Below are 25,493 nucleotides of genomic sequence, written 5' to 3'. Positions count from 1 at the left end.
ACATAAAAACACAAATACTCTAGAGATGAAGAGATTACCGAGGAGTATGCGAAAAAAGAAATATTATATTACTATTTTGAAAATAAACTAAAATAATTTAGATTTTTTTCCTATACTATTTGAGATTTAATCTCAAAATAATATTTCACGATTTATCTCGAAATTTCGACTTAATTCTAAATTCAGCAATAATTATAACAACAACAACATCAACAATGATAATAAACATCAATCCTTCCAATTTTGTAATTATATTTATCTATGTTTTTTATTATTTATTATATTTTTATTAATAATATTATCATTAAAACATCTTTGTAAGGAGGTAACGTGTATTTTTATTTTCCGTTTTTAACCCTTTAAAATAAATACTTGACATTAGGGAGTCTTATTGGCTTATAAACCTTATAACCTTCCCACAAAAACTGACCCCAAGCCGTAATGAAAAATTGCCACAGGCAGATATTTTCTTGGGCCCTAAAACACAGCATCTCATATTCTCTCTCTCTCTCTCTCTCTCTCTCTCTCTCTCACACACACACACACACACACACACACACACACACACACACACACACACACACACACACACACACAAACTATTACAGTATGAGTACAAAAACACAAGCTACTCATCCATCAGAACTTCATGTTTTGTGCTAATTTCCAGCGCTGCTCACATCCAAAGTCCTAGCACTACACTCACACTGCCCTCTCCTCCCCTTCTTTTTTTGAGCATTTTGAGCATTTTTCTTTGCTTGCTTAACATAATTTAAAATGACTCTCACCTGGCTTACTATACTGGAAAACCAAATTGTTTATTTTGACAGGTTCGGACATTTCAGACAAATGACTGGGAGTATAGGATTAAGAAGTACAAGTAACTAAATTCCCAGCATGCAAATCCAACATAAAAACTTTTCAGAAAAGTTGCCCTTTTTTACTTAGTGGAGTTTGAAATAGCTAATCATTTGCAGCAAAAAGTAAATTAGTAAGGAAAATCTATACAGTATTAAAAAAAAAATACATGACATTACATTCCTGTGTCAGGTGACCTCAATAGATCACATGATAGGATCTCACAGTGGTTCAGCCGAAACATCTGGTGGTAATGATCCACACCTTTTTTCACACCTTGGCTCACATGATGAGGCACTTGATAAATAAGGGATAACCAAGCTTCTTTGATCAGAGGGCATTATTGTTAAAGGCACATCTATATAAAATAGAAAATAAAATAACAATAATTTGGCTTTCCAACAATGGCATCATTAGGTTTATTTTTCATCTACATCAAATGGACAAACCCCAGGTTTTGGCAAAGGGTGAATATTTCTCTGGGTCTTAAGGAAAACGAAAAATAGTTTGTTGGTTGACTTGTTGAAAAATATTATTATATCTTAAAAGTCCATGTCACAATTTAGTGACCATAGGGATAGGGATCACATGTGAATATCAGTGCAGAGAAGCTTAAATTGCTAAATGCAATGTAAAGTATACAATTAGTTTCCACTTCATTTATATTTCTTTTATAAAGTAATTCTGTATGCACCACTTTCAGTCTAATAACAAAACATTATTACACAGGCAGTGATGGAATTCTCCACATACAGTAATGCACTGACAATCAAGATACAAACTTACCACAATTCAACCACACACACTCAACACAAATATTGCTTGAGAGAGCTATAGCAGAAATGTGCCAGCCCTCTGTAGGCCAAAAAAAGTCTGACAGTAACTCATATTGATCAAACCTAATTTAGGATATATCTCTAAGCCCTTTGCCCCATCTTTGCCTACATTTTGTCAGGCCAGAAGTCCACACAGGCCAGTTCTGCAGTATGTTTACATAATTACATAAGTTCTTTAGGGATTATTAAAGTATTCTGATTCTAATGTTTATTGCAAAAAACTGTCAGTCTTTTGGTGACAGACAATCCAGTGATAACAATAGACATCTGTACATGTATTACACAAAACGACTTTCTCCAGTTTTACATGTTTCATAGTGTACCGGCAAATGACTCAATAGTTTTGACATTTGAACTATATCTATTCAAAGTGTAGTGATCTTCCATCCATTAGAGCATCTTTAGTTTTTCTCCAGTACTTGGTACCTCGTAGATCTATTTGTTCTCATGAGCTGTTTCACCATCACAAACAACCCAATCTGCAGGAGAAGAAAGAAAAAGAGCAGGATTTTGGTTATTGGCAAATAATCACCTTGTGCAGCCTGTGTTAAACATGTGTAAGAATTTATGATTAAAAGCTCAATCTAACACCACTAAATGAAGTAAAACCATTTATAAATTGCATAATGCAGAAGATGTTTAGGTGGATTCATCATTGTAACAGATGAGCTTTTATGTTGTTAACCACCTTAGTTAACATGTGTGATGTAGAGAAAATGGAGTGTGAAAAGTTTAAATATTCATTAAAATGTGACACATTTTAAAGATTTTAATAAAAAACTATCAAATTATTGTTCATGTTTTTAACGACTGCTTTAAACAACATTTTTATTTTGCCAATGGAATAAATAACACTATATGTCAAATGGACTTCCACACAGGCAGTGATAATGGTGCGCAGTGAAATGTTATTTCCAATGTCACAAGCTTAGGACCTGAAAGTTGTTGAGCTTTACTCGGCATCCAGCTGGCAGCACATCTTTGTAAACAGTCCTTAATGTTAAAAGGTTGCTACTAATTGAGTTGGATTTTAGATTTTTTTGTTTGACAAAATAGGTCAATTCAATATGTCAGTCCAGGCTTTGGAAATTTTGTTGTGCATTTGTCTATTTTCTGACATCATACTGGTTATTAATCTCTTTTTCTCTTCCAAGGCATGTGGAAGAAAGATGGCCACCCTTCCCTGAGCCTGGCCTGCTGGAGGTTTCTTCCTGTTAAAAGGGAGTCTTTCCTTCCCACTGTCGCCAAAGTACTTGCTCATAGGGGGTCATATGATTGTTCGGTTTTTCTCTGTATGTATTATTATAGTGTCTCCCTTACAATATAAACCACCTTGAGGTGACTGTTGTTGTGATTTGGCGCTGTATAAATAAAATTGAATTTACATATTAGATATTGTGCTAAATATTTGGCCAAACTAAAATTAAAGATAAGATTAAAGCTTGCTCTCATGATAACAGTCTCCCAGTGTTTCATTTTTCTTTCAGGTGTGCATTTTATATGCAATGTATACACAATATGCAGTTCAGAAATGTTTAAAGTCTTTCAAACCTCCACCACATAAACTAATAGGGAGCTCCACATGTCCATTTTCAGCGCAAACTGTATGACCTTCGACAGCTCCTCTTGGCAGCCCTGAAAGATTGAGTCAATGAACAAGAAAATCAGAGAATCATATGGGTCTAATCAAACCTTCATGAAGAAGCTTGATGAATTTATCAGGATGCACATATCTACCTGTGTGTAAATTTGCCATGGCTGGTAAACAGTGCCATTACAAGTGGGGAAAGTAACGTTGCAGCAACTGTAAGGAAACCTGAGCCCTCCACTTTTATTAAACCAGGTGGTTTCCAGCCAGTCCGTGTAGTTCTTCACACCACAACATTTGAGCTAACGGAGACCAAAAAAAATCACCACAAGTTAGTAAAAGACAGTGGAAACTGTCAAAATGTACATATATTATATTTGATTGACATGAGTATGAACAGGATTTGTTTTTTATTAGAATTTCTTAATATATCATGTATTATATCTGACCATAATACATTTGTCCATGTATTATGGACAACTTACTTTAAGCCTGATTTTTCTGGATGAGGTAAAGCAGATCAGGGCTGAAAATTATAGCACTTTATAGGCATCTTATGGGACGCTTTCAGTCAATACCTAAATATCCTCTTGAGTGAAAATTTCCATTAAGGAAAGATTATATATTTTGATTTTTAAAACATCATCTATTTAGAAGATATAGCTGTTGTTTTAGTATTACTGCTGCACAAGCTACACAAGTTTTACAACAACAACAACAACAAAAAAAAGCTTTTGTAGGGATTCATAGTCATGTCCATTTGACATATTAAAGTACAAACCTCCTCTTGCATAGCATCCACAGATCGAGAATTGGAGTCCTCGCTGCTGCCGGTGTAGTTCTCAAACACTCCACTGAAGGGAGCCATCTCTGTATCCAGCTAAAGAAAAAGTTGGAAGAGACAAGGAGCAAAAACACATATGCCTCTTTATCCCAAGAATAATCTTCTTTTATCATGAAAGCACAATTGTCCAATGCTTATTAATTTTTAAGTAATCTTACATACCGTCACTGAGTGGAAATAAGCCAGTGCTGAAGCCGTACTTTTCACACAAAAGACCACAACTAGGAGGTAAACAAACTGGAGAAGAAAACACTTTTTTATGTAAACTCCAAACACTACATACACATAGAGATAATCACAGTCACAAACAGACTGACAGCCTCACCAGTCCCTGTAGACAGATGGAATCCTTGAGGCTCACCCAGGAGCCGAGGCATCCGGTGACCAATAGCAACGCAGCACTAGTGACTATGACCAAAACTGTCAGGGTCATGTAGGACTCTGAAAAAAAGCGGCTATTCTCTCCATACTTTATCAGCAGGTAAACTCCATTCAGCCACACCAGTATCCCCACTGCCTGATAAATTAGAATAAGAAATTATAAAAGTTATATTTACACATGCTATATACAGCTTCATGGGTTATCACCACAGATAACCACACATCTTTTCTTTATGACAATAACTTAGTAAGAGGTCTCCTGTTTTGCCAAGCCATCTTTGCTAAGCTCAATATCTGCCAACTCTTCTGGTTTCATCGTACACACAACAACGTGTCCAAAGAGAATAACTCTTTCTTTTACAAGATACTTTGTTCAAACCTATTTTCACCTGGAAGCTTTCTAACCTAGCAGCTACAGAAGTGTTACTACACCAGTTGGGCTACATGCCTCACATCATAGTTCTTGGAATTCAGCTGGCAACCTTCCACCCACTGATGCATTGCTGTTGGCTTACCCTAGCTGTTATAACTGTGCGTTAATTTAATTCAACACTGTTTCAAGAAAATCACAGAGGTATGATCAAATTTAAAAAATAACTCACAGCAGTTATACATGTTCCTTATTCTTTTGTCCAGGAAATTCAGAGGAAAATTCAAATATGAATGGCTTAAAATGAATTATTTGAAGAACGAGGAGAGCATTGGTTCTTTCTTCACTGAAAAAATCCAAAAAATTAGACAAGCAATTGGTACATCAACAGCAGATCCAGGATATGTACTGTGTCCACCAAAAAACTGTTTAAACACCATGAAACAGTTTCAACCTATTAACAGCAAAGACCTGGAGGACATCTTAGGTCAACTGAACTCCTCCTCCTGCTGTTTAGATGTCCTGCCAACAAGTTTTTTCAAAAAGGTCTCAAAGACTTTAGAGTCAGACCTGTTACAGATCGTCAACTTTTCTTTATTATCAGGTGTGTTTCCAGAATCACTAAAAACTGCTGTAATCAAACCTATACTGAAAAAGGACAATCTTGACAAGACACAAATGAACAACTACAGGCCGATCTCAAATCTCCCGTTTTTAAGTAAGATCATTGAAAAAGCAGTTTCTCAACAGCTCAGTTACTTCTTAAAACAGAATAATTGCTACGATGCCTTCCAGTCAGGTTTTAGACAGAATCACAGCACTGAAACCGCTCTGACCAAAGTGTTCAATGACATATGTCTGAATACAGACAGTGGAAAAATATCAGTCTTAGTTTTACTGGATCTCAGTGCAGCATTTGATACAGTTGACCACAACATATTACTCAAACGACTGGAGAACTGGACAGGTCTTTCAGGAACTGTACTAAACTGGTTCAAAACATACATAGAAAACAGGAAATACTTTGTATCAATAGGTAACTTCACATCTGAGCAGACAAGTATCACATGTGGAGTTCCCCAAGGTTCCATCTTGGGACCCCTTCTGTTTAACATCTACATGCTCCCACTGGCACAGATTATAAACAACAACAAAATAAACTATCACAGCTATGCAGATGACACACAAATATATATCACAATGTCACCAGGAGACCGAGGCCCTGTACAGGCTCTTGGTAAATGCATTGAGGAAATCAATGACTGGTTGTGCCACAATTTTCTCCAGCTAAACAAAAACAAAACTGAGGTAATAGTCTTTGGCGCCAAAGAAAAACGATTACAGGTCACCAGAGAACTTCAATCTATACATCTAAAAACCACAAACCAGGCGAGAAATTTGGGTGTAGTGATGGATGCAGACCTAAACTTAGAAAAACACATTAAGACAATAACAAAGTCAGCTTACTATCACCTCAAGAATATATCAAGGATAAAAGATCTGATGTCTCAACAGGACCTGGAAAAACTAGTCCATGCATTCATCTTTAGTAGGCTTGATTACTGTAACAGCATCTTTACAGGTCTACCTAAAAAATCAGTCAGACAACTACAGCTCATTCAGAACTCTGCTGCTCGAGTCCTCACTAAGACCAAAAAAGTGGACCACATCAGTCCAGCTCTGAGGTCCTTACACTGGCTGCCTGTCCGTCAGAGGATAGACTTTAAAGTTCTGATGCTGGCCTATAAAGCTCTGAATGGTTTAGGACCAAAATACATCAATGACCTCCTGACCCAGTATGAACCATCCAGATCCCTCAGGTCATCTGGATCCGGTCTTTTATCAGTTCCCAGAGTCAGAACCAGACACGGAGAAGCTGCATTCAGCTTTTATGCTCCTTATATCTGGAACAAACTCCCAGAAAGCCTCAGATCAGCTGAAACACTCAGTTTATTTAAATCCAGGTTGAAGACTCACCTGTTCTCAGCTGCATTTGAATAAAGCACCAAATCCACACTTTAAGCTTAAATTTCAAAACTTACATTTAACTACTGATTTTATCTACTGTTCTGATTTTATCTGTTTTGATTTTATATACTGTTGTTTGTTTGTTTGTTTGTTTGTTAATTAGTTAGTTAGTTTATTTGCTTGTTTTAATCAATTTTAAATCATGCTTTTTATTTGTTCTTGTTTCTAATGTCTCTGTAAAGCACTTTGAATCACCTTGTTGTTGAATTGTGCTATACAAATAAACTTGCCTTGCCTTGCCTTGCCTTGCCTTGCCTTGCCTTCTACTGTTCTCAGGTGTGTAGCTTGTTTTTTATGTTACTAACTTTGTTAAAAAAACTCATACAGTTACTAATCATAGGTTTGCACTGTGTAACAATAAAATAAAATAAAGGGAAGTAAACATGGACTGTTAAAATGTACAAATACGTTTTTTAACAGGCATGATTATAAAAAGAAATATAATAATAAATCTTCCACTCTCCCTTACTCTGATTTTTCTGTAGTTCCTGTTTCTCACATGACCTTCTCTGTCGCGTGACATGTGACTCCGCACTAAGGTTTACATGTAAAATCGCAAACAACATCTTTTATATCAGTAGCTTTTTTAAAAAAAAAAAATACTGTATTTACTATTTTAAACAGAAGTAAGAATCAACACTTGGCAAAAGTAAAAACCCCATTAATCACCCTAATAAAGTTAATTTTGGTAATATGATTGGAAGGAGAATACAAGATAATACAGTAAAAACTGTAGCAAAGCTGAAAAAGTCTCACCTACCAACATTAGTTGAGAAGTCAACTGAAGTGCTGTTTTTAAACAGTTTGTTCTCGGATCACTCATTTTCAGAGTAGCCTATATAAGCCGAGAGAAGAGAGTGCGCAATAATCGATGCCAAGTGCGGATGCGTTAAAGCAAAGATGACATAATGATAAATGAATCGCGAAGCCTCTGTGGGTCTATGCAAAGTAAGGACAATCTATCTGATAAAACGACGTGCGCCTGGAAGCACCTTAGTTAGAACGTAGACTAGTTAAACTTCCCTTCCGCACTGACCAAAGATCAACTTCCCGTAAGAACGCGGAAACCTCTTTATTGTAAAAACGTAATAGAAGCTCCACTAAGCCTCCAGCAAATATTTTGTGGTTGTTTAACTTCTGGTGGAATCACCAGTTCAGTCACACACTCCAAGTAAGAAATCCTGCACAAGACCTCACACGCTGTGCATTTGCTTTTGTAACGCTTGGTGTATTTCACCTCCGTATATCTGCACTCACCTGTGTCGCAAATGGAAAACGTTACTTTTTCGAGCAGACCCCTACCTTCCCTTTGCAATCCTATCTTACGTCAACACTGCCCTCTTGTGAATTTAAGCGAAATTACGACAAAGTGAGAGTTAATTTTTGATTGTGCCACAGTGCACGATCAGTGATTGGTGAGTAGGTCTAACTCAAACAACTAGTAAAAATTGTAAAAGTATTTTTTACAGCTACAAATGCAGGCATATTCTGCAAACATTTCCTCGAGTTTAAAAAGTAAAAGCAATATTGTGTTTTCTGTCAACAGCACCCTGGATTGGAAAAGAAAATAGATGCACTTGTATCTGCATACAATTTCATTTTATGCACTTACATTTTTGCCTCAAATTTGTAAAATAAAATTTTGACTGAACATTGTGATGAATGATAATGCACTATGTCTTTATTTAACGCCAAAAATATGCTTATATCTGCAAGACTAACATAGTGCCTGCAAATTTATGAATTTATATGAGCGCTAATCTGGGTTTTTGGTGATGAAATTATTTTCTGTGTTTAAAGTATTTCTGATCTATTAAACAGTTGTAAGTCAGAGTGTGAATGAGGATGGTGATGGGAGTCATGGTGGAACTGCTGGAACATGTTGGACATGCTTTTAGCATGATCAGCAATCTTACAGGTCATGTTACATTATAAACGTAACATGACCTTTAATATTATTATTACTATTATCATTATTATATTTAAACAGCCACCTTTGTCAGGAAATGTGAACAGAACATAACTTGGTGTAAGAATTTTTAAAATCCCTATTTCAAAATTCAGACAAAATTCATGTAATACAATCAATCAACCTAAATCTGTAATTTGTACTTAGTGAGGTTAGAGTCAGCAAAACACTCTCCAGTATCTACAGCCTGTATATCACTGATGATTAAAGATGAACTTTTCTTAAACTGGTAAAACTGGCAATCATTCAAAACAAAACCCATACAGTCAAACCAATATCGTGTTTGCACGAGAGAAAATTTGTGTGTGAAATGCAAAGTGAAATAATTATTCAGCTTTGTTACATTAGTGACTTGATGAACCTGTTAAAAACCAAAATCACAGAAAACTCTTATAACATCAGACTGTTCACACCCTACATAAGATCAGTGATACTTGAGTTTTTGTTGCATCTTAATAAGAAATAACTTTGAATTGAAAGCACACAAGCATTATGCTTTGAAATGGGTCAAATATTATTAGATCATCCAAGTTATTCCAAGGATTTTTACTGTATTTCCTAACATAGAAAATTAATTTGTTATTGTAATTTTTTTCTTAAATTTTTAGAAACCTCACAGAAAAAGATTTATCAGATTCACTAAGTCTAGATTTTGATGGTTATAACTGTATTGCTTGTAAATCTTTCACAAGCATTAAAAAGAAATGTCTGAGTCTTCTGTGTGAGGCTGTGGAGTTTTATTTATTTATTTTTATTATTTTATTGGGAATCCTAAACCAATCAGTGAAAAGAAATAGTGTGACATTTAGATTGCCACATCTTTTATATCTGTTGATATTTGATAGTGGAAAATGTTTTTGTTTTCAGTTATAATAACTGAAATGTGTACTCGAGTAAGAATTGTTTAATTTTGTACTGATTAAATGGGAACATAAAATTAGTTATGTGGTGTCTTTAATTCTTCAAAATATCTTTCTATAAATTACACTTCAGAAATATAGTAAATAATGATTATTATTGCTTGCTTAAAGTCTTTGAGCACTCATCAGCTCTGTGTTCAGTGGTCTGTGTCAGAGTTTCTTTCAGCAGCTGCAGTCAGTTCCTGCTGCAACAGCTTAGTATATTTGCAGTTTAACTGAAGGAGGTTTTTGTATGACTACAAATCACTGTGTGAACACCCATGCACTGTTTATTTGATGAGCACTCTGACAGTAGTAAACTGCTGCATCTTCAGCCTGAACTTCGCTGATGGTCAGAGCAGCATCAATACCATTCCCTTTTCCGCTGAATCGAGCTGGAACTCCACCACTGGATGGTTTGTTTATACCATTGTAAATAAGAAGTTTTGGTGCTTGTCCAGGTTTTTGTTGATACCAGTGTACTCTGCTACCTCCATCTGTCCAGGTATGAACTTTTGGATTGGTGTTGCAGGTCAGAGTGACAGTGTTTCCAGGAGTAAATGTTTCTACTGGAGGTTGAGTCACAGTCACCTGACCGCTACATCCTGCAGACAAAAACAAATCATTCATTTATCAGCAGAAATCAATGAGAGAAAAAGCAGCACATCATGGTTGAAATGTTGCTGAGTGAATGAACCTGTAAAACAGCAGCAGGTCAGCGTCCAGATGAGGATGGTGATGAGAGTCATGGTGGTTGTGCTTTCTGCTGTGTTGACTGACAGATGTGAGTCCTGCAGTGTTGAAGTCACAGGACTATAAACCTTCTCAGTTCTCTGGAGGATCAGCTGATGATGCAAAGCCTCCTCTCTATGGAAATGATTTCTCTGCTCTCAACACACTGAGGGCAACGTAGGCACAAAGTCAGAAGAATAATTGATTGAATTAATACCATTAATAATTTTATGCCATAGAGAAAAACATATTTGGAAACATATTTATGTATTTTTAACACCTGGATTAAAATGGCACTCTGGTCTGTATGCTTATTTTTGATTTTGATATCATAAATACAATATACCTGTATAACGTTCTTAAGTATATTGTCATAGTTTCACAATTCATGCTTTTTGAGGCATTTCTCGTTGCTGTTTTAAACAGTGTTTTGTGTGTTTTAAAAAATTTATATGTGTAATGTGAAAATTCCGTTTTGTCATTCAGTTCTTAATACTCAAAATACAGTAATGACAATTATGATTCAAATTCATTAAATAATTTTAAGTCACTTTAGTCAAATCATCTTCTGCATTTAATCAGGTGTACTGTGATGTTTTACTTGAAAAAAAGGTTCATTTTCAGTGGTTAGAGGTTTGTTCAGAGTGCAGGAGGTTTTTGTACGGCCACTTAATGAGTTTGTATCACTGTGATACACTTTTGGTGGAGGAACCAAACTCATCGTTGGCTGTAAGTACCAGAAATTCGTAATTTTTGATAAACATAGTATTTATTACTCCCCAACACTGGAGGCTATAAGCAGATTCTGTTTCTGTGCTGTGATGAGCTCTGAAACATGACTGAAACTCTTCAAATAAGCCATTCCTCTGCAGATGATCTGTTAGCTGTTTGACAACTACTCTTTCAAGAATGTTTGACATGAAAGAAAGCTAAGACTAACTGGCAAAGACTGCTGGGTCAAGAGAAGGCTTTTTAAGTAACTGTTTAACTACTGCCAGCTTGAAGGCCTGTGGCACATAGCCGATTACTAGAGACAGGTTGATCATGTTTAAGATTGAAGCATTAATTAATGGCAGGACTTCTTTGTGCAGTCTTGTAGGAATGGGGTCTAAAAGACACGTTGATGGTTTGAGGAAGCAGTTACTGAAGTTAACTCAGAAAGACCAACTGGAGAAAAAGACTCTATATGAATATTAATGGCACTGAAAGTTGCTGTAGATAATGTTACATCTGTGAGACGATTATGAGTATTTTTTCTCTCTAATGGTTCAAATTTTATTTGTGAAGAAGTTCATGAAGTCATTACTAGTTAACATTAAAGGAACGGTTGAGTCAACAGCGCTCTGATTTTTTGTCAGCCTGGCTACTGTGAGAATACAAAAACCAAACACTACAGTGCTGAAGAGAAACCTTGGGTTGTTCTTATTTTCTTTAATCAGTGATGAATAGAAAGATGTTCTAGCTTTACAGAGGGCTTTCTTATAATGCAGCAAACTAAAGCAAAAAGATGATCTTCTAACTTTGTTTTACGCCATTTCGTCTCCAGCTTATAAGTTATCTGCTTTAAGGTGCGTGTTTGAGAGTTATACCACAGAGTCAAGTACTTTTGATTTGAGGATCTCTTTTTCACATGAGCTACAGTAACCAGAGTCATACTTAGTGAGGAGGCAAAATTGTTAACAAGATGATCAACCTCTGTTGGAGCAGTGTTCAGATAGCTGCTCTGCTCTATGTTGGTACAGGGCATTGAAGATGATAACAGTGAGTGAATTATATTCTTAAATTTAGTTACAGCACTTTCAGAAAGACATCTACTGTGATGAAGTCTACTCTCCACTGCTGTGTAATCAATTATTGTACTTAGAACAGGATTAGACCAGATAAGGTTTTCAGGAAACACTGTTAAATGTTCAGTTTCTATGCCACATGTTAAAACAAGATCTAGAGTGTGATTAAAGTGGTGGGTGGGTTCTTTTACATTTTGAGAGAAGCCAATTGAGTCTAATGACAGATTAAATGCCTTGTTGAGTTTGTCATTTTTAGCTTCTACATGGATGTTAAAATCACCGACAATAATTATTTTATCTGAGCTGAGCACTAAATCAGATAAAAAGTCTGAGAAATCAGACAGAAACTCTGTGTAAGGCCCAGGTGGATGATAGATGTGAACAAATAAGACTGTTTTTGGGGGGTTTTCCAGCCCGGGTGAATCAGAATCAGAAACTTTATTGTCATTGTCACGAGAACAACGAAATGAAGAATGGTCCCCGATCATTGCATCATCCCTAGCAATATCAAAATATAAATAAAACAATAAAATTCAATAAATAAAACATGTTTAAGCATCAGGCTTTGAAATGAATTAAAACTCTGTCTTGGTCTGTGGTTGGTTAATAAGCTGGTGTGATAAATTGCTGGCACACCTCCGCCTTCGAGGTTTCTTGGAGGTGTTGATTCATTTAAACTAACATAATCATCCTGCTGTAACTCAGACTTATTCTTCCTGCCCTTTAATAGAGACCTGGAATTGTCTTCAGCAGGACTACATCAATCAGGAAAAAAACCTATCTGCTATCTGTTGGTCTCATTTTTGCTGCTAAAACAGCCCTGAACAGTTGAAACATGGACTCCATTAGATCTCTGAAAGTTTCCTGCTGTATCATTCAATTCCTGTAAGTTGGGGCATCCATGGATCAGAATTGTTTGTGCAGCGCATCTCACACATGTTTCGATGGGATTGAAATCTGTGAGATTTGGAGACAAAGTCAACACTGCAAACTCATTGTTGTGCTCCTCAAACCATTTCTGAACCACTTTTGCTTGGCAAGAGAACACATTATCCTGCTGAAAGAGGCCACAGCGAATTAATATAATTTCTACGAAAAGCCTGCAACAACGCTTCGGTAGGAGGTAAGTGCCAAAGTAGAATCCACATGGATGGCAGGACCCAAGGTTTCCCAAACAGATCACACTTCCTCCTACAGTGCATCCTGGTACCTGGTGTTCTTCAGTTAAGCAATGCACACACATGTTATTTAAAAGAACATGTGATTAATCAGACAACATTCGCTTGCCCATTGTTGGCGCTTTTAGTGGTGGGCACCCTGACTGGTCTGTGACTATGCAGCCACACACACAACAAACTGTGAGATAAGATAAGGAGAAATAATCAGTGTTATTCACTCGCGGCTCTCCAACGGGAGATTGAGAGACCAGTGTTGGACTGTAGAACTGCTTTGAAATTAATATGAGCTGTTCGCACTAAAGTAAAAACCACCATCACTTATGCGGATACCCCTTTGGCGCCAGCTGCGGTCTCAAGGCTGGAGCTGAACAACAACACCCTGATAACGACTGTTTTTAGTCTGTTTCTTCCCATTCCATGCAAGGCCACCTGGGTTGGCTGGAAGACTGTTTACTTAGCCTACCAGGGCGAAGGACACTGTCTCAGCTGAACTCTGGACACGCACACACATACATATACACTGATATGCACACACTCATCCCCCCTCCCTTTCCAAATGCCTTCGACGCTTATTCCCTTCCGATGCTGACGGTGGATCAAAGACACCAGCGCACGCAGGCCCGGATGTACTGTCTACATTGGCTGTCTCTCACCCTTTACCCACCCCTGTTGCTTGTCTTGTTTCTTTGGTGTATTAAGAGTTTTTTCATGTGCTATGTGCAGAGGTGTTTTTTTCTGTTCTCAAACTGATCTCCCTGTTGGAGCTCAGTCTGGGGGGAGTTATTTTTTTCTCCTTATCTTTCCTCATGTGGTGCATTTTCCATTGTTATACCTCTCTGACCTGTCTTCCCCATGTGATGTTTTGTGTAATGTATGTATGGTCGGAGGGTAAGATGGCGCCGCCATTGCGTGCAATAGTTCGGCAGCCTTATGAAATTTCCCCTTGTGGGACTAATAAAGGTATATCAATCAATCAATCAATCAATCAATCAATCAATCAATCAATCAATCAATCAATCAATCAATCAATCAATCAATCAATCAATCAATCAATCACTTCCCCTGTCATTGGTTATAATGATATGCCTGATTGGTGTATACAGAATACAGAACTTCTTACAGTCCTTTTGCATAGCAAGTAAATAATGTCTGCCTGTGTGTGTGATGGCTGCAAATGCAGTCACACTAAATGAAAAATATATATATATATATATATATGGAAAAGAAAAAAGTGACATTACAGTGTTTTCATCTGCTGAAAATCAAAATTTTTTAGAAAAAAAAACAGGAACATGGCTTTGGTGTGCTGGCAAAACATACTACCTAAACTTGTTATGATCTATTAAACGTCTTTTTTCTTTTTGTCACATGCACATGTTTTATCCACCTGATGTAACCCAAAAAAACCAAAGAAGGAACCTGATGTCCAGTGCAGGAAAGGTTATTAAGTCCAATCTCATCATGATCTGATGATGAGATCATGATTCCTTATATATGACAGACTCACACCCACGATAGTCAACATGAGCTTATTGCGATAACCACAGGTTGTCCTTTTGGTACTTCAGGTTTTGTACTGACAGAACTACTGATACAACAGCACTCCAAGGCTTAGCCAAGAGAATTGGTTGAAAGTAGATCTGTGGTAATGCAAAGATCAGAGAAGCTGGGCATGAACTCGCAGTGGGAAAAGTGAAACGAACAATATGATCAATATGATTTTTGAAGAAAACTTTGTATGAGAGAGAACACTGCTAAAAAGTGCAGACAACAACAAGTTAAACCTTCGATCAAGCTTTAATGATTTTCATGGGACGATATTGGGAATATAAAGCTTAAAAAATATAAACAAACAAACAAACAAACAAACAAACAACAAAGTCTTAATGCAATGTGACTATTAGGGGAATGTAAAAAAGAAACAAGAAAAGTGTGAATCGGTGGAACCAGATGTTTAAAAAAAATCCTTATTTCAAAATTCCCCCGAAGAAGTGTAGATGAGTATTTAGTGCTTGGTGAAGTTACTGTGTTCACTGGTCTGTGTCAGTTTCTTCCTCTTCTTAGCTGCAGTCAGTTCTTGCTGTAACAGCTCAGTGTCTCTGCAGTCTGACTGAGGGAGGTTTTTGTACGAGTACAAATCACTGTGTGAACACATCAGCACTGTTTATTTCATGGTAACTCTGACAGTAATAAACTGCTGCATCTTCAGCCTGAACTCCACTGATGGTCATAGAGAAGTCAGAGCTGCTTCCACTGCCACTAAATCGAGATGGTGTTCCTGACTCAAGTGTTTTTGCCCATTTTATTAAGAGCTTTGGAGTCTGTTCAGACTTCTGCTGATACCAGAATACATAATCATCATCATCAGAATCTCTGTAAACATCTTGGCTGGTCCTACAGGTCAGAGTGACAGTGTTTCCAGGAGTAGATGTCACTACTGGAGGTTGAGTCACAGTCACCTGACCGCTGCATCCTGCAGACAAAAACAAATCATTCATTTATCAGCAGAAATCAATGAGAGAAAAAGCAGCACATCATGTTTGAAATGTTGCTGAGTGAATGAACCTGTAAAACAGCAGCAGGTCAGCGTCCAGATGAGGATGGTGATGAGAGTCATGGTGGTTGTGCTTTCTGCTGTGTTGACTGACAGATGTGAGTCCTGCAGTGTTGAAGTCACAGGACTATAAACCTTCTCAGTTCTCTGGAGGATCAGCTGATGATGCCAAGCCTCCTCTCTATGGAAATGATTTCTCTGCTCTCAACACACTGAGGGCAACGTAGGCACAAAGTCAGAAGAATAATTGATTGAATTAATACCATTAATAATTTTATGCCATAGAGAAAAACATATTTGGAAACATATTTACGTATTTTTAACACCTGGATTAAAATGGCACTCTGGTCTGTATGCTCATTTTTGATTTTGATATCATAAATACAATATACCTGTATAACGTTCTTAAGTATATTGTCATAGTTTCACAATTCATGCTTTTTTGAGGCATTTCTGGTTGCTGTTTTAAACAGTGTTTTGTGTGTTTTAAAAAATTTATATGTGTAATGTGAAAATTCCGTTTTGTCGTTCAGTTCTTAATACTCAAAATACAGTAATGACAATTATGATTTAAATTCATTAAATAATTTTTAGTCACTTTAGTCAAATCATCTTCTGCATTTAATCAGTTGTACTGTGATGTTTTACTTGAAAAAAAGGTTCATTTTCAGTGGTTAGAGGTTTGTTCAGAGTGCAGGAGGTTTTTGTACGGCCACTTAATGAGTTTGTATCACTGTGGAGGACTTTTGGTGGAGGAACCAAACTCATCGTTGGCTGTAAGTACCAGAAATTTGTCATTTTTGATAAACATAGTATTTATTAAGCATTTAAATCAATCTATTAAACAGAACTTCGATTAAATTCAGTGATTATTATTAATGTCATGGCAACATTTTGGAAGAAACTTTTCTTTAATCAATATTCATTCAGTCTTTTAAGGAACTGAACTTACAGAAAACAAATTTTGATGGTTTTTTGGGTTCATTTCACTTTAAATATTATCCGGTTACAATAATAAAATCTGTGATAGTGACGTTTTAGCTGACTTTGATTTAAAATGTATTTTTACTCAGGAATTATAAAATAAAAACAAATATTGAATTATGTTTTGTCGACTTATATTAGAAAAAGGAAATTAACTCAGTATATTTAGATCAATTTTGTGTTCATGGTTGATCAATTTTAAATGAAGTTTAAAGGAAGTGAAAGAAACAGATGTGAAGTTTTAACTGTATTCTCATGAGTGCTTTAGCTTTGTCAGTTTCAAATAAGAAAATTATCACAGGGTCAAGTTATTAACTGTAAAACATCATGAAATAATAAAGGTTTGATCAATAATCACTAAATATATATTTATTCCTATGTTTGTACATTTGTATCTCTTTTTTCGGTTATCTTCAACCTTTTCTCCTCCAGCGGGTGTGGTGAGGCCCACCCTCACTGTCCTCCCTCCATCCAAAGAGGAAGACAAACAGAGTAGTGCCACTGTGGTGTGTTTGGCCACCGGGGGCTTCCCCTCAAACTGGAATTTGGGCTGGAAGGTGGGGAGCACCAGCACATCCTCAGGGGTTTCAACCAGCCTGGAGGTCTTGGGGACAGACGGCCGCTACAGCTGGAGCAGCACCCTGAGCCTCTCCGCAGACCAGTGGAAGAAGGCGGGCTCAGTGAGCTGTGAGGCCAGTCTGAGTGGACAGAGCCCCGTCACTCAAACCCTGGACCCTGACCACTGCTCAGAGTAGAGCTTCAGCAACACTTCCTGTCTGCATATGATGTGTTTTATATGTTTCTGCTGTTGCGATATTTCTGCAAACATTTGACTTTCTAATGATGTGCATGCTAAGTTTATCAGCTAATATTATCCATGTCGACTTTAAAAAAGGGTGTAATAAAAGTAAAAATCACAAAATAAAATCACAGCTTAAGAAAAATCACTTTTGTTTTGTTCTTGGGGAGAAGCTTTTAAAGGCTTATTTGTGTGCAAAGTCAGCGATTGCTGTTGACCTTTGAAACAAAAGATAAAGATACCAACTAAAATCCAGCTTTATACTGGTGAAGAGTTGGAAAATTTTCCATCACGAATGTAATATGGTCTTATATGTTGCAAAATGTAAAGTCGCTGCTGCCCTGCTACAGCTGAACTTTCAACCTCCCAAATCCAACTTTAACACCTGATTCCAACCCTGTGGTAGGAAACTGAAAAAACAAATACAAACAACATGTTCATGTATGGAATGCAATCATTGTTAAGTTCAAATCAAAGTAGCTGATTAAGTTAAAAACTGTGTACAGGGTCTGGGTTCAATATTTGGTTTTGATGACTAGATGAATTTTCTGTGCAAGTTTTTTGACTAAGACTTGAATTTTGAGCCTCTAAGCCCATCCAGTCTGGTTTTCTCAAGGAATTAATACTGCAAAAATCTGACTCAAAGTATCATCAAAGAACAACACATGTTCTCTTGCTTCCCTACGTGGCCTTCTGGCAAACTGTAGAATTAATATTAAAATTTTACTAATCAAATTAATAAAATTAACCAAATACATTTTTCTGCAATTTTTGCTAGTTTTCGTTATCCCGATCATGTGGCGGTTTAATTTTGACCTTTGTTGTCACCAATTAGTTTTAAATATGTATTTATGTATGCTGTGATATAAAAAAGTATTTCTTATAATTTGATTTTATTTAAAATGTGAAACACCTTATAACTTTGTGATTTAAAATGTACTGCATAAACAAAATTATTTTCATATTACCTTATTATCCACAGCAAATTAGAAGTAATACAAAATGTAGTGAGATAAGCATAATATGTTGCAGATTCTAAACAGTGTTACTTAATTTAAAATCTTCTTAATGATGTGATCAGGAATGAATACATATTTTAGTTTCCACCTCTGAAAGTGGACTCAGTGAACCAGTGATGCATGTCAGAGTCTGTATCAGAAGCTCACAGCTGCAACACTGCAAATAGTAACTGAGGGAGGCTTTTGTACGACTCTGTATCACTGTGTGCGCTGTCCTACATATGCTCCCATACAGTAGTAATCTCCTGCATCTGCAGCCTGAACTCCATTGATTGTGAGAGTGAACTCAGGCTCAGATCCACTGCTGCTGAAATGACTTGGAGTACCAGATTGGTGTCTGCTGATTTTGTAAAACAGCAGTTTGGGGGCTGTCCAGGTTTCTGTAGATACCAGCTGAGGTCATTATCAACTCCTTTACTGGCTGTACAGCTCAGAGAGACCGTCTCCCCCAAAGCAGCAGCTTTAAACACAGGAGACTGAGTCACAGATGAACTGGCATCTGATCCTGGAAATTAAAATATGTTACTTTGTTAAAATGACAGTGTGATGTAAAGTACAACATAACAGAGAATATAACAGAACCACATCACTCATCACCTTGAAGTCTGAGCATGATTGTGATGAGCAGTGAAGTCAGTAACATCATCATCATTATGATAAATCTCACTGTCAGAGACTCTGCACAGATGTTTCCCGCTGGTTCTTCTTAAACTGGTTTAGGATCAGTGAAGCGCAGCAAGCATTCAAAACAGAACCTACAAACAAATACCTGTTTGTGTGTGTGTGTTTGTGTGTGTGTGTGCATGTGTGTGTGTGCGTGTGCGTGTGTGCATGTGTGCGTGTGCATGTGTGTGTGTGAGAGAGAGAGAGAGAGAGACTAGTTATTCTCATTGCAGTTAAAAAACTCTACACCTGCAGCCTTCAGCCAAAGTGAAGAAATTTTTTATGCAGCCATGAATCATTGTGTAAACACTTCACTACCATGGTAACCCACAGTAATAATCTGCAGCATCTACTGCCTGAAGATCACTGGTGGATAAAGTGTACTGAGAACCAGATCTACTGCCTTGGAGTCAAGATGGAGTTCCTGAGTTTGGGAGGCTGTCCAGGTTTCTAAAGGTAGTAAGTCCAGCAACTCCCTGTGGTGCTGACGGTCACAGTCCCTTACAGGCTTGGCTTAACAGAGTTAGAAAACTTTTGGCAAATGACTTTGAAATGAGGACTAAAATGATGTGAATCTTGAGGAAAAAACAACAGAAAATGTATCAGGTTAAATCAGAGAAACATGAGCAGCACAAACAGAATTAAAAACAAACAAATAAAAAAACTCTCACCTTGACTCAGAAAGCCAAACATTATAACCTGAGTTACTGGAAACATCACTTGACCCTGACCACTGCTCAGAGTAGCGCTTCAGCAGTTACACTGCGACCCAGTGTTTTCTGTTTTTGTTTTAAGTTTTATTCTGGGAATTGTGGCTTTCTGTCTTGTATTTCCTCTTTTACCTCTTTTAAAACACGCACGTCCAGTGTTCAGTGTTTTGGGTTTTGCATCACTGTTGTCTTGTCTAATTAGGGTCAGCTGTGTCTCCCTCCTGTCTGCCATTTTCTTGTTACTTTTGTGTGTATACAAACCGTAGCTTGCCTCCACCAGTGTGTGAATGCGAGAGTGAATGAATAGTGGCATTGTAAAGCGCTTTGGGTGCCTTGAAAAGCGCTATATAAATCCAATCCATTATCATTATTATTATTATATTTAGTGCGTGGTTACCTCTGTTCTTCGTTGCCGTTACATGTATTCCGTTACTCCCCAACACTGGAGGCTATAAGCAGATTCTGTTTCTGTGCTGTGATGAGCTCTGAAACATGACTGAAACTCTTCAAATAAGCCATTCCTCTGCAGATGATCTGTTAGCTGTTTGACAACTACTCTTTCAAGAATGTTTGACATGAAAGAAAGCTAAGACTAACTGGCAAAGACTGCTGGGTCAAGAGAAGGCTTTTTAAGTAACTGTTTAACTACTGCCAGCTTGAAGGCCTGTGGTACATAGCCGATTACTAGAGACAGGTTGATCATGTTTAAGATTGAAGCATTAATTAATGGCAGGACTTCTTTGCGCAGTCTTGTAGGAATGGGGTCTAAAAGACATGCTGATGATTTGAGGAAGCAGTTACTGAAGTTAACTCAGAAAGACCAACTGGAGAAAAAGACTCTATATGAATATTAATGGCACTGAAAGTTGCTGTAGATAATGTTACATCTGTGAGACGATTATGAGTATTTTTTCTCTAATGGTTCAAATTTTATTTGTGAAGAAGTTCATGAAGTCATTACTAGTTAACATTAAAGGAACGGTTGAGTCAAAAGAGCTCTGATTTTTTGTCAGCCTGGCTACAGTGCTGAAGAGAAACCTTGGGTTGTTCTTATTTTCTTTAATCAGTGATGAATAGAAAGATGTTCTAGCTTTACAGAGGGCTTTCTTATAATGCAGCAAACTAAAGCAAAAAGATGATCTTCTAACTTTGTTTTACGCCATTTTGTTTCCAGCTTATAAGTTATCTGCTTTAAGGTGCGTGTTTGAGAGTTATACCACAGAGTCAAGTACTTTTGATTTGAGGATCTCTTTTTCTCATGAGCTACAGTAACCAGAGTCATACTTAGTGAGGAGGCAAAATTATTAACAAGATGATCGACCTCTGTTGGAGCAGTGTTCAGATAGCTGTCCTGCTCTATGTTGGTAAAGGGCATTGAAGATGATAAAAGGGAGTGAATATTTCAGAATTCCCCAAAAGAAGTGTAGATGAGTATTTAGTGCTTGGTGAGGTTACTGTCAGCTCTGTGTTCACTGGTCTGTGTCAGAGTTTCTTCCTCTTCAGCAGCTGCAGTCAGTTTCTGCTGTAACAGCTCAGTTTCTCTGCAGTCTGACTGAGGGAGGTTTTTGTACGACTACAAATTACTGTGTGAACACATAAGCACTGTTTATTTCATGTGAACTCTGACAGTAGTAAACTGCTGCATCTTCAGTCTGAACTCCACTGATGGTCATAGAGAAGTCAGAGCTGCTTCCACTGCCACTAAATCGAGTTGGTGTTCCTGACTGAAGCTTTTTCGCATATCTTATCAGGAGCTTTGGAGTCTGTCCAGACTTCTGCTGATACCAGAATACATAATCATCATCCTCAAAATCTCTGTAAACAGCTTGGCTGGTCCTACAGGTCAGAGTGACAGTGTTTCCAGGAGTAGATGTCACTACTGGAGGTTGAGTCACAGTCACCTGACCGCTGCATCCTGCAGACAAAAACAAATCATTCATTTATCAGCAGAAATCAATGAGAGAAAAAGCAGCACATCATGTTTGAAATGTTGCTGAGTGAATGAACCTGTAAAACAGCAGCAGGTCAGCGTCCAGATGAGGATGGTGATGAGAGTCATGGTGGTTGTGCTTTCTGCTGTGTTGACTGACAGATGTGAGTCCTGCAGTGTTGAAGTCACAGGACTATAAACCTTCTCAGTTCTCTGGAGGATCAGCTGATGATGCAAAGCCTCCTCTCTATGGAAATCATTTCTCTGCTCTCAACACACTGAGGGCAACGTAGGCACAAAGTCAGAAGAATAATTGATTGAATTAATACCATTAATAATTTTATGCCATAGAGAAAAACATATTTGGAAACATATTTACGTATTTTTAACACCTGGATTAAAATGGCACTCTGGTCTGTATGCTCATTTTTGATTTTGATATCATAAATACAATATACCTGTATAACGTTCTTAAGTATATTGTCATAGTTTCACAATTCATGCTTTTTTGAGGCATTTCTGGTTGCTGTTTTAAACAGTGTTTTGTGTGTTTTAAAAAAATTATATGTGTAATGTGAAAATTCCGTTTTGTCGTTCAGTTCTTAATACTCAAAATACAGTAATGACAATTATGATTTAAATTCATTAAATAATTTTAAGTCACTTTAGTCAAATCATCTTCTGCATTTAATCAGTTGTACTGTGATGTTTTACTTGAAAAAAAGGTTCATTTTCAGTGGTTAGAGGTTTGTTCAGAGTGCAGGAGGTTTTTGTACGGCCACTTAATGAGTTTGTATCACTGTGGAACACTTTTGGTGGAGGAACCAAACTCATCGTTGGCTGTAAGTACCAGAAATTCGTAATTTTTGATAAACATAGTATTTATTAAGCATTTAAATCAATCTATTAAACAGAACTTTGATTAAATTCAATGATTATTATTAATGTCATGGCAACATTTTGAAAGAAACTTTTCTTAAATCAATATTGATTCGGTCTTTTAAGGAACTGAACTTACAGAAAACAAATTTTGATGGTTTTTTGGGTTCATTTCACTTTAAATATTATCCGGTTACAATAATAAAATCTGTGATAGTGACTTTTTAGCTGACTTTGATTTAAAATGTATTTTTACTCAAGAATTATAAAATAAAAACAAATATTGAATTATGTTTTGTCGACTTATATTAGAAAAAGGAAATTAACTCAGTATATTTAGATCAATTTTGTGTTCATGGTTGATCAATTTTAAATGAAGTTTAAAGGAAGTGAAAGAAACAGATGTGAAGTTTTAACTGTATTCTCATGAGTGCTTTAGCTTTGTCAGTTTCAAATAAGAAAATTATCACAGGGTCAAGTTATTAACTGTAAAACATCATGAAATAATAAAGGTTTGATCAATAATCACTAAATATATATTTATTCCTATGTTTGTACATTTGTATCTCTTTTTTCGGTTGTCTTCAACCTTTTCTCCTCCAGCGGGTGTGGTGAGGCCCACCCTTACTGTCCTCCCTCCATCCAAAGAGGAAGACAAACAGAGTAGTGCCACTGTGGTGTGTTTGGCCACCGGGGGCTTCCCCTCAAACTGGAATTTGGGCTGGAAGGTGGGGGGCACCAGCACATCCTCAGGGGTTTCAACCAGCCTGGAGGTCTTGGGGACAAACGGCCGCTACAGCTGGAGCAGCACCCTGAGCCTCTCCGCAGACCAGTGGAAGAAGGCGGGCTCAGTGAGCTGTGAGGCCAGTCTGAGTGGACAGAGCCCCGTCACTCAAACCCTGGACCCTGACCACTGCTCATAGTAGAGCTTCAGCAACACTTCCTGTCTGCATATGATGTGTTTTATATGTTTCTGCTGTTGCGATATTTCTGCAAACATTTGACTTTCTAATGATGTGCATGCTAAGTTTATCAGCTAATATTATCCATGTCGACTTTAAAAAAGGGTGTAATAAAAGTAAAAATCACAAAATAAAATCACAGCTTAAGAAAAATCACTTTTGTTTTGTTCTTGGGGAGAAGCTTTTAAAGGCTTATTTGTGTGCAAAGTCAGCGATTGCTGTTGACCTTTGAAACAAAAGATAAAGATACCAACTAAAATCCAGCTTTATACTGGTGAAGAGTTGGAAAATTTTCCATCACAAATGTAATATGGTCTTATATGTTGCAAAATGTAAAGTCGCTGCTGCCCTGCTACAGCTGAACTTTCAACCTCCCAAATCCAACTTTAACACCTGATTCCAACCCTGTGGTAGGAAACTGAAAAAACAAATACAAACAACATGTTCATGTATGGAATGCAATCATTGTTAAGTTCAAATCAAAGTAGCTGATTAAGTTAAAAACTGTGTACAGGGTCTGGGTTCAATATTTGGTTTTGATGACTAGATGAATTTTCTGTGCAAGTTTTTTGACTAAGACTTGGATTTTGAGCCTCTAAGCCCATCCAGTCTGGTTTTCTCAAGGAATTAATACTGCAAAAATCTGACTCAAAGTATCATCAAAGAACACCAGATCTTCTCTTGCTTCCCTTCGTGGCCTTCTGGCAAACTGTAGAATTAATATTAAAATTTTACTAATCAAATTAATAAAATTAACCAAATACATTTTTCTGCAATTTTTGCTAGTTTTCGTTATCCCGATCATGTGGCGGTTTAATTTTGACCTTGTTGTCACCAATTAGTTTTAAATATGTATTTATGTGTGCTGTGATATGAAAAAGTATTTCTTATAATTTGATTTTATTTAAAATGTGAAGCACCCTATAACTTTGTGATTTAAATGTACTGTATAAACAAAATTAGTTTCATATTACCTTATTATCCACAGCAAATTAGAAGTAATACAAAATGTAGTGAGATAAGCATAATATGTTGCAGATTCTAAACAGTGTTACTTAATTTAAAATCTTCTTAATGATGTGATCAGGAATGAATACATATTTTAGTTTCCACCTCTGAAAGTGGACTCAGTGAACCAATGATGCATGTCAGAGTCTGTATCAGAAGCTCACAGCTGCAACACTGCAAATAGTAACTGAGGGAGGTTTTTGTACGACTCTGTATCACTGTGTGAACTCTGGGCCTGTATATGCTCCCATACAGTAGTAATCTCCTGCATCTGCAGCCTGAACTCCATTGATTGTGAGAGTGAACTCAGGCTCAGATCCACTGCTGCTGAAATGACTCGGAGTATCAGATTCACGGCTGCTGATTTGGTAAAACAGCAGTTTGGGAGGCTGTCCAGGTTTCTGTAGATACCAGCTGAGATAATCATCAACTCCTTCACTGGCTGTACAGCTCAGAGAGACCGTCTCCCCCAAAGCAGCAGCTTTAAACACAGGAGACTGAGTCACAGATGAACT

At 37.1% G+C, this 25,493-nt stretch overlaps 2 protein-coding genes and 1 gene segment (V, D, J or C); 1 reads left to right on the top strand and 2 right to left on the bottom strand.

Moving 5' to 3' along the window:
• Positions 1 to 22,388, bottom strand: part of LOC147307018 (immunoglobulin kappa light chain-like) — a 46,980-nt gene extending 24,592 nt beyond the window's left edge. Inside the window, exons 1-2 of the mRNA XM_086273867.1 lie at positions 22,207 to 22,388; positions 21,793 to 22,114 (exon numbers count right to left, since the gene is read on the bottom strand). Coding sequence (XP_086129993.1) covers positions 21,793 to 22,114; positions 22,207 to 22,258 — 374 coding nt within the window. The 5' untranslated portion in view covers positions 22,259 to 22,388. The remainder of the gene's footprint in view (positions 1 to 21,792; positions 22,115 to 22,206) is intronic.
• On the bottom strand, positions 802 to 8,218 carry tspan37 (tetraspanin 37). Of its 2 annotated transcripts, none has more exons than XM_086273866.1 (7): positions 8,163 to 8,218; positions 4,452 to 4,643; positions 4,289 to 4,363; positions 4,064 to 4,162; positions 3,432 to 3,584; positions 3,246 to 3,329; positions 802 to 2,173 (listed from the first exon to the last, which is right to left on the bottom strand). In XM_086273866.1, exons 2-7 carry the CDS (start codon positions 4,557 to 4,559, stop codon positions 2,096 to 2,098), a joined length of 597 nt encoding a protein of 198 aa, XP_086129992.1. In that variant the 5' UTR covers positions 4,560 to 4,643; positions 8,163 to 8,218; the 3' UTR covers positions 802 to 2,095. The 2 variants fall into 2 exon arrangements, with proteins under 2 accessions (XP_086129992.1, XP_086129990.1); XM_086273864.1 differs by lacking the exon at positions 8,163 to 8,218 and adding an exon at positions 7,666 to 8,073 and having other exon boundaries at positions 803 to 2,173.
• On the top strand, positions 16,086 to 17,935 carry LOC147307019 (immunoglobulin lambda constant 2-like). The segment is given in 3 exon segments: positions 16,086 to 16,122; positions 16,684 to 16,800; positions 17,441 to 17,935. Coding segments are annotated over 3 exon segments (477 nt in total).
• Positions 22,389 to 25,493: the final 3,105 nt, after the last annotated feature.

This window comes from Aulonocara sp. 'chitande type north' Nkhata Bay, linkage group LG19, assembly GCF_057382095.1.
Source record: "Aulonocara sp. 'chitande type north' Nkhata Bay isolate Kocher_YH1m ecotype deep benthic linkage group LG19, A_spYH_male_GT1.1, whole genome shotgun sequence".
Lineage (NCBI taxonomy): Eukaryota > Metazoa > Chordata > Actinopteri > Cichliformes > Cichlidae > Aulonocara > Aulonocara sp. 'chitande type north' Nkhata Bay.
This window is presented reverse-complemented; position numbering and strand designations above follow the sequence as displayed.

What these genes read in the sequence shown, in the direction of transcription:
- tspan37 (XM_086273864.1), bottom strand. Translation starts at nt 7,728, where the DNA reads ATGAGTGATCCGAGAACAAACTGTTTAAAAACAGCACTTCAGTTGACT. An exon ending in TGGATGCTATGCAAGAGGAG is followed by an intron (nt 3,585 to 4,063) that starts GTTTGTACTTTA and finishes GGTCTCCGTTAG; the next exon opens with CTCAAATGTTGTGGTGTGAA. An exon ending in CATGGCAAATTTACACACAG is followed by an intron (nt 3,330 to 3,431) that starts GTAGATATGTGC and finishes TCAATCTTTCAG; the next exon opens with GGCTGCCAAGAGGAGCTGTC.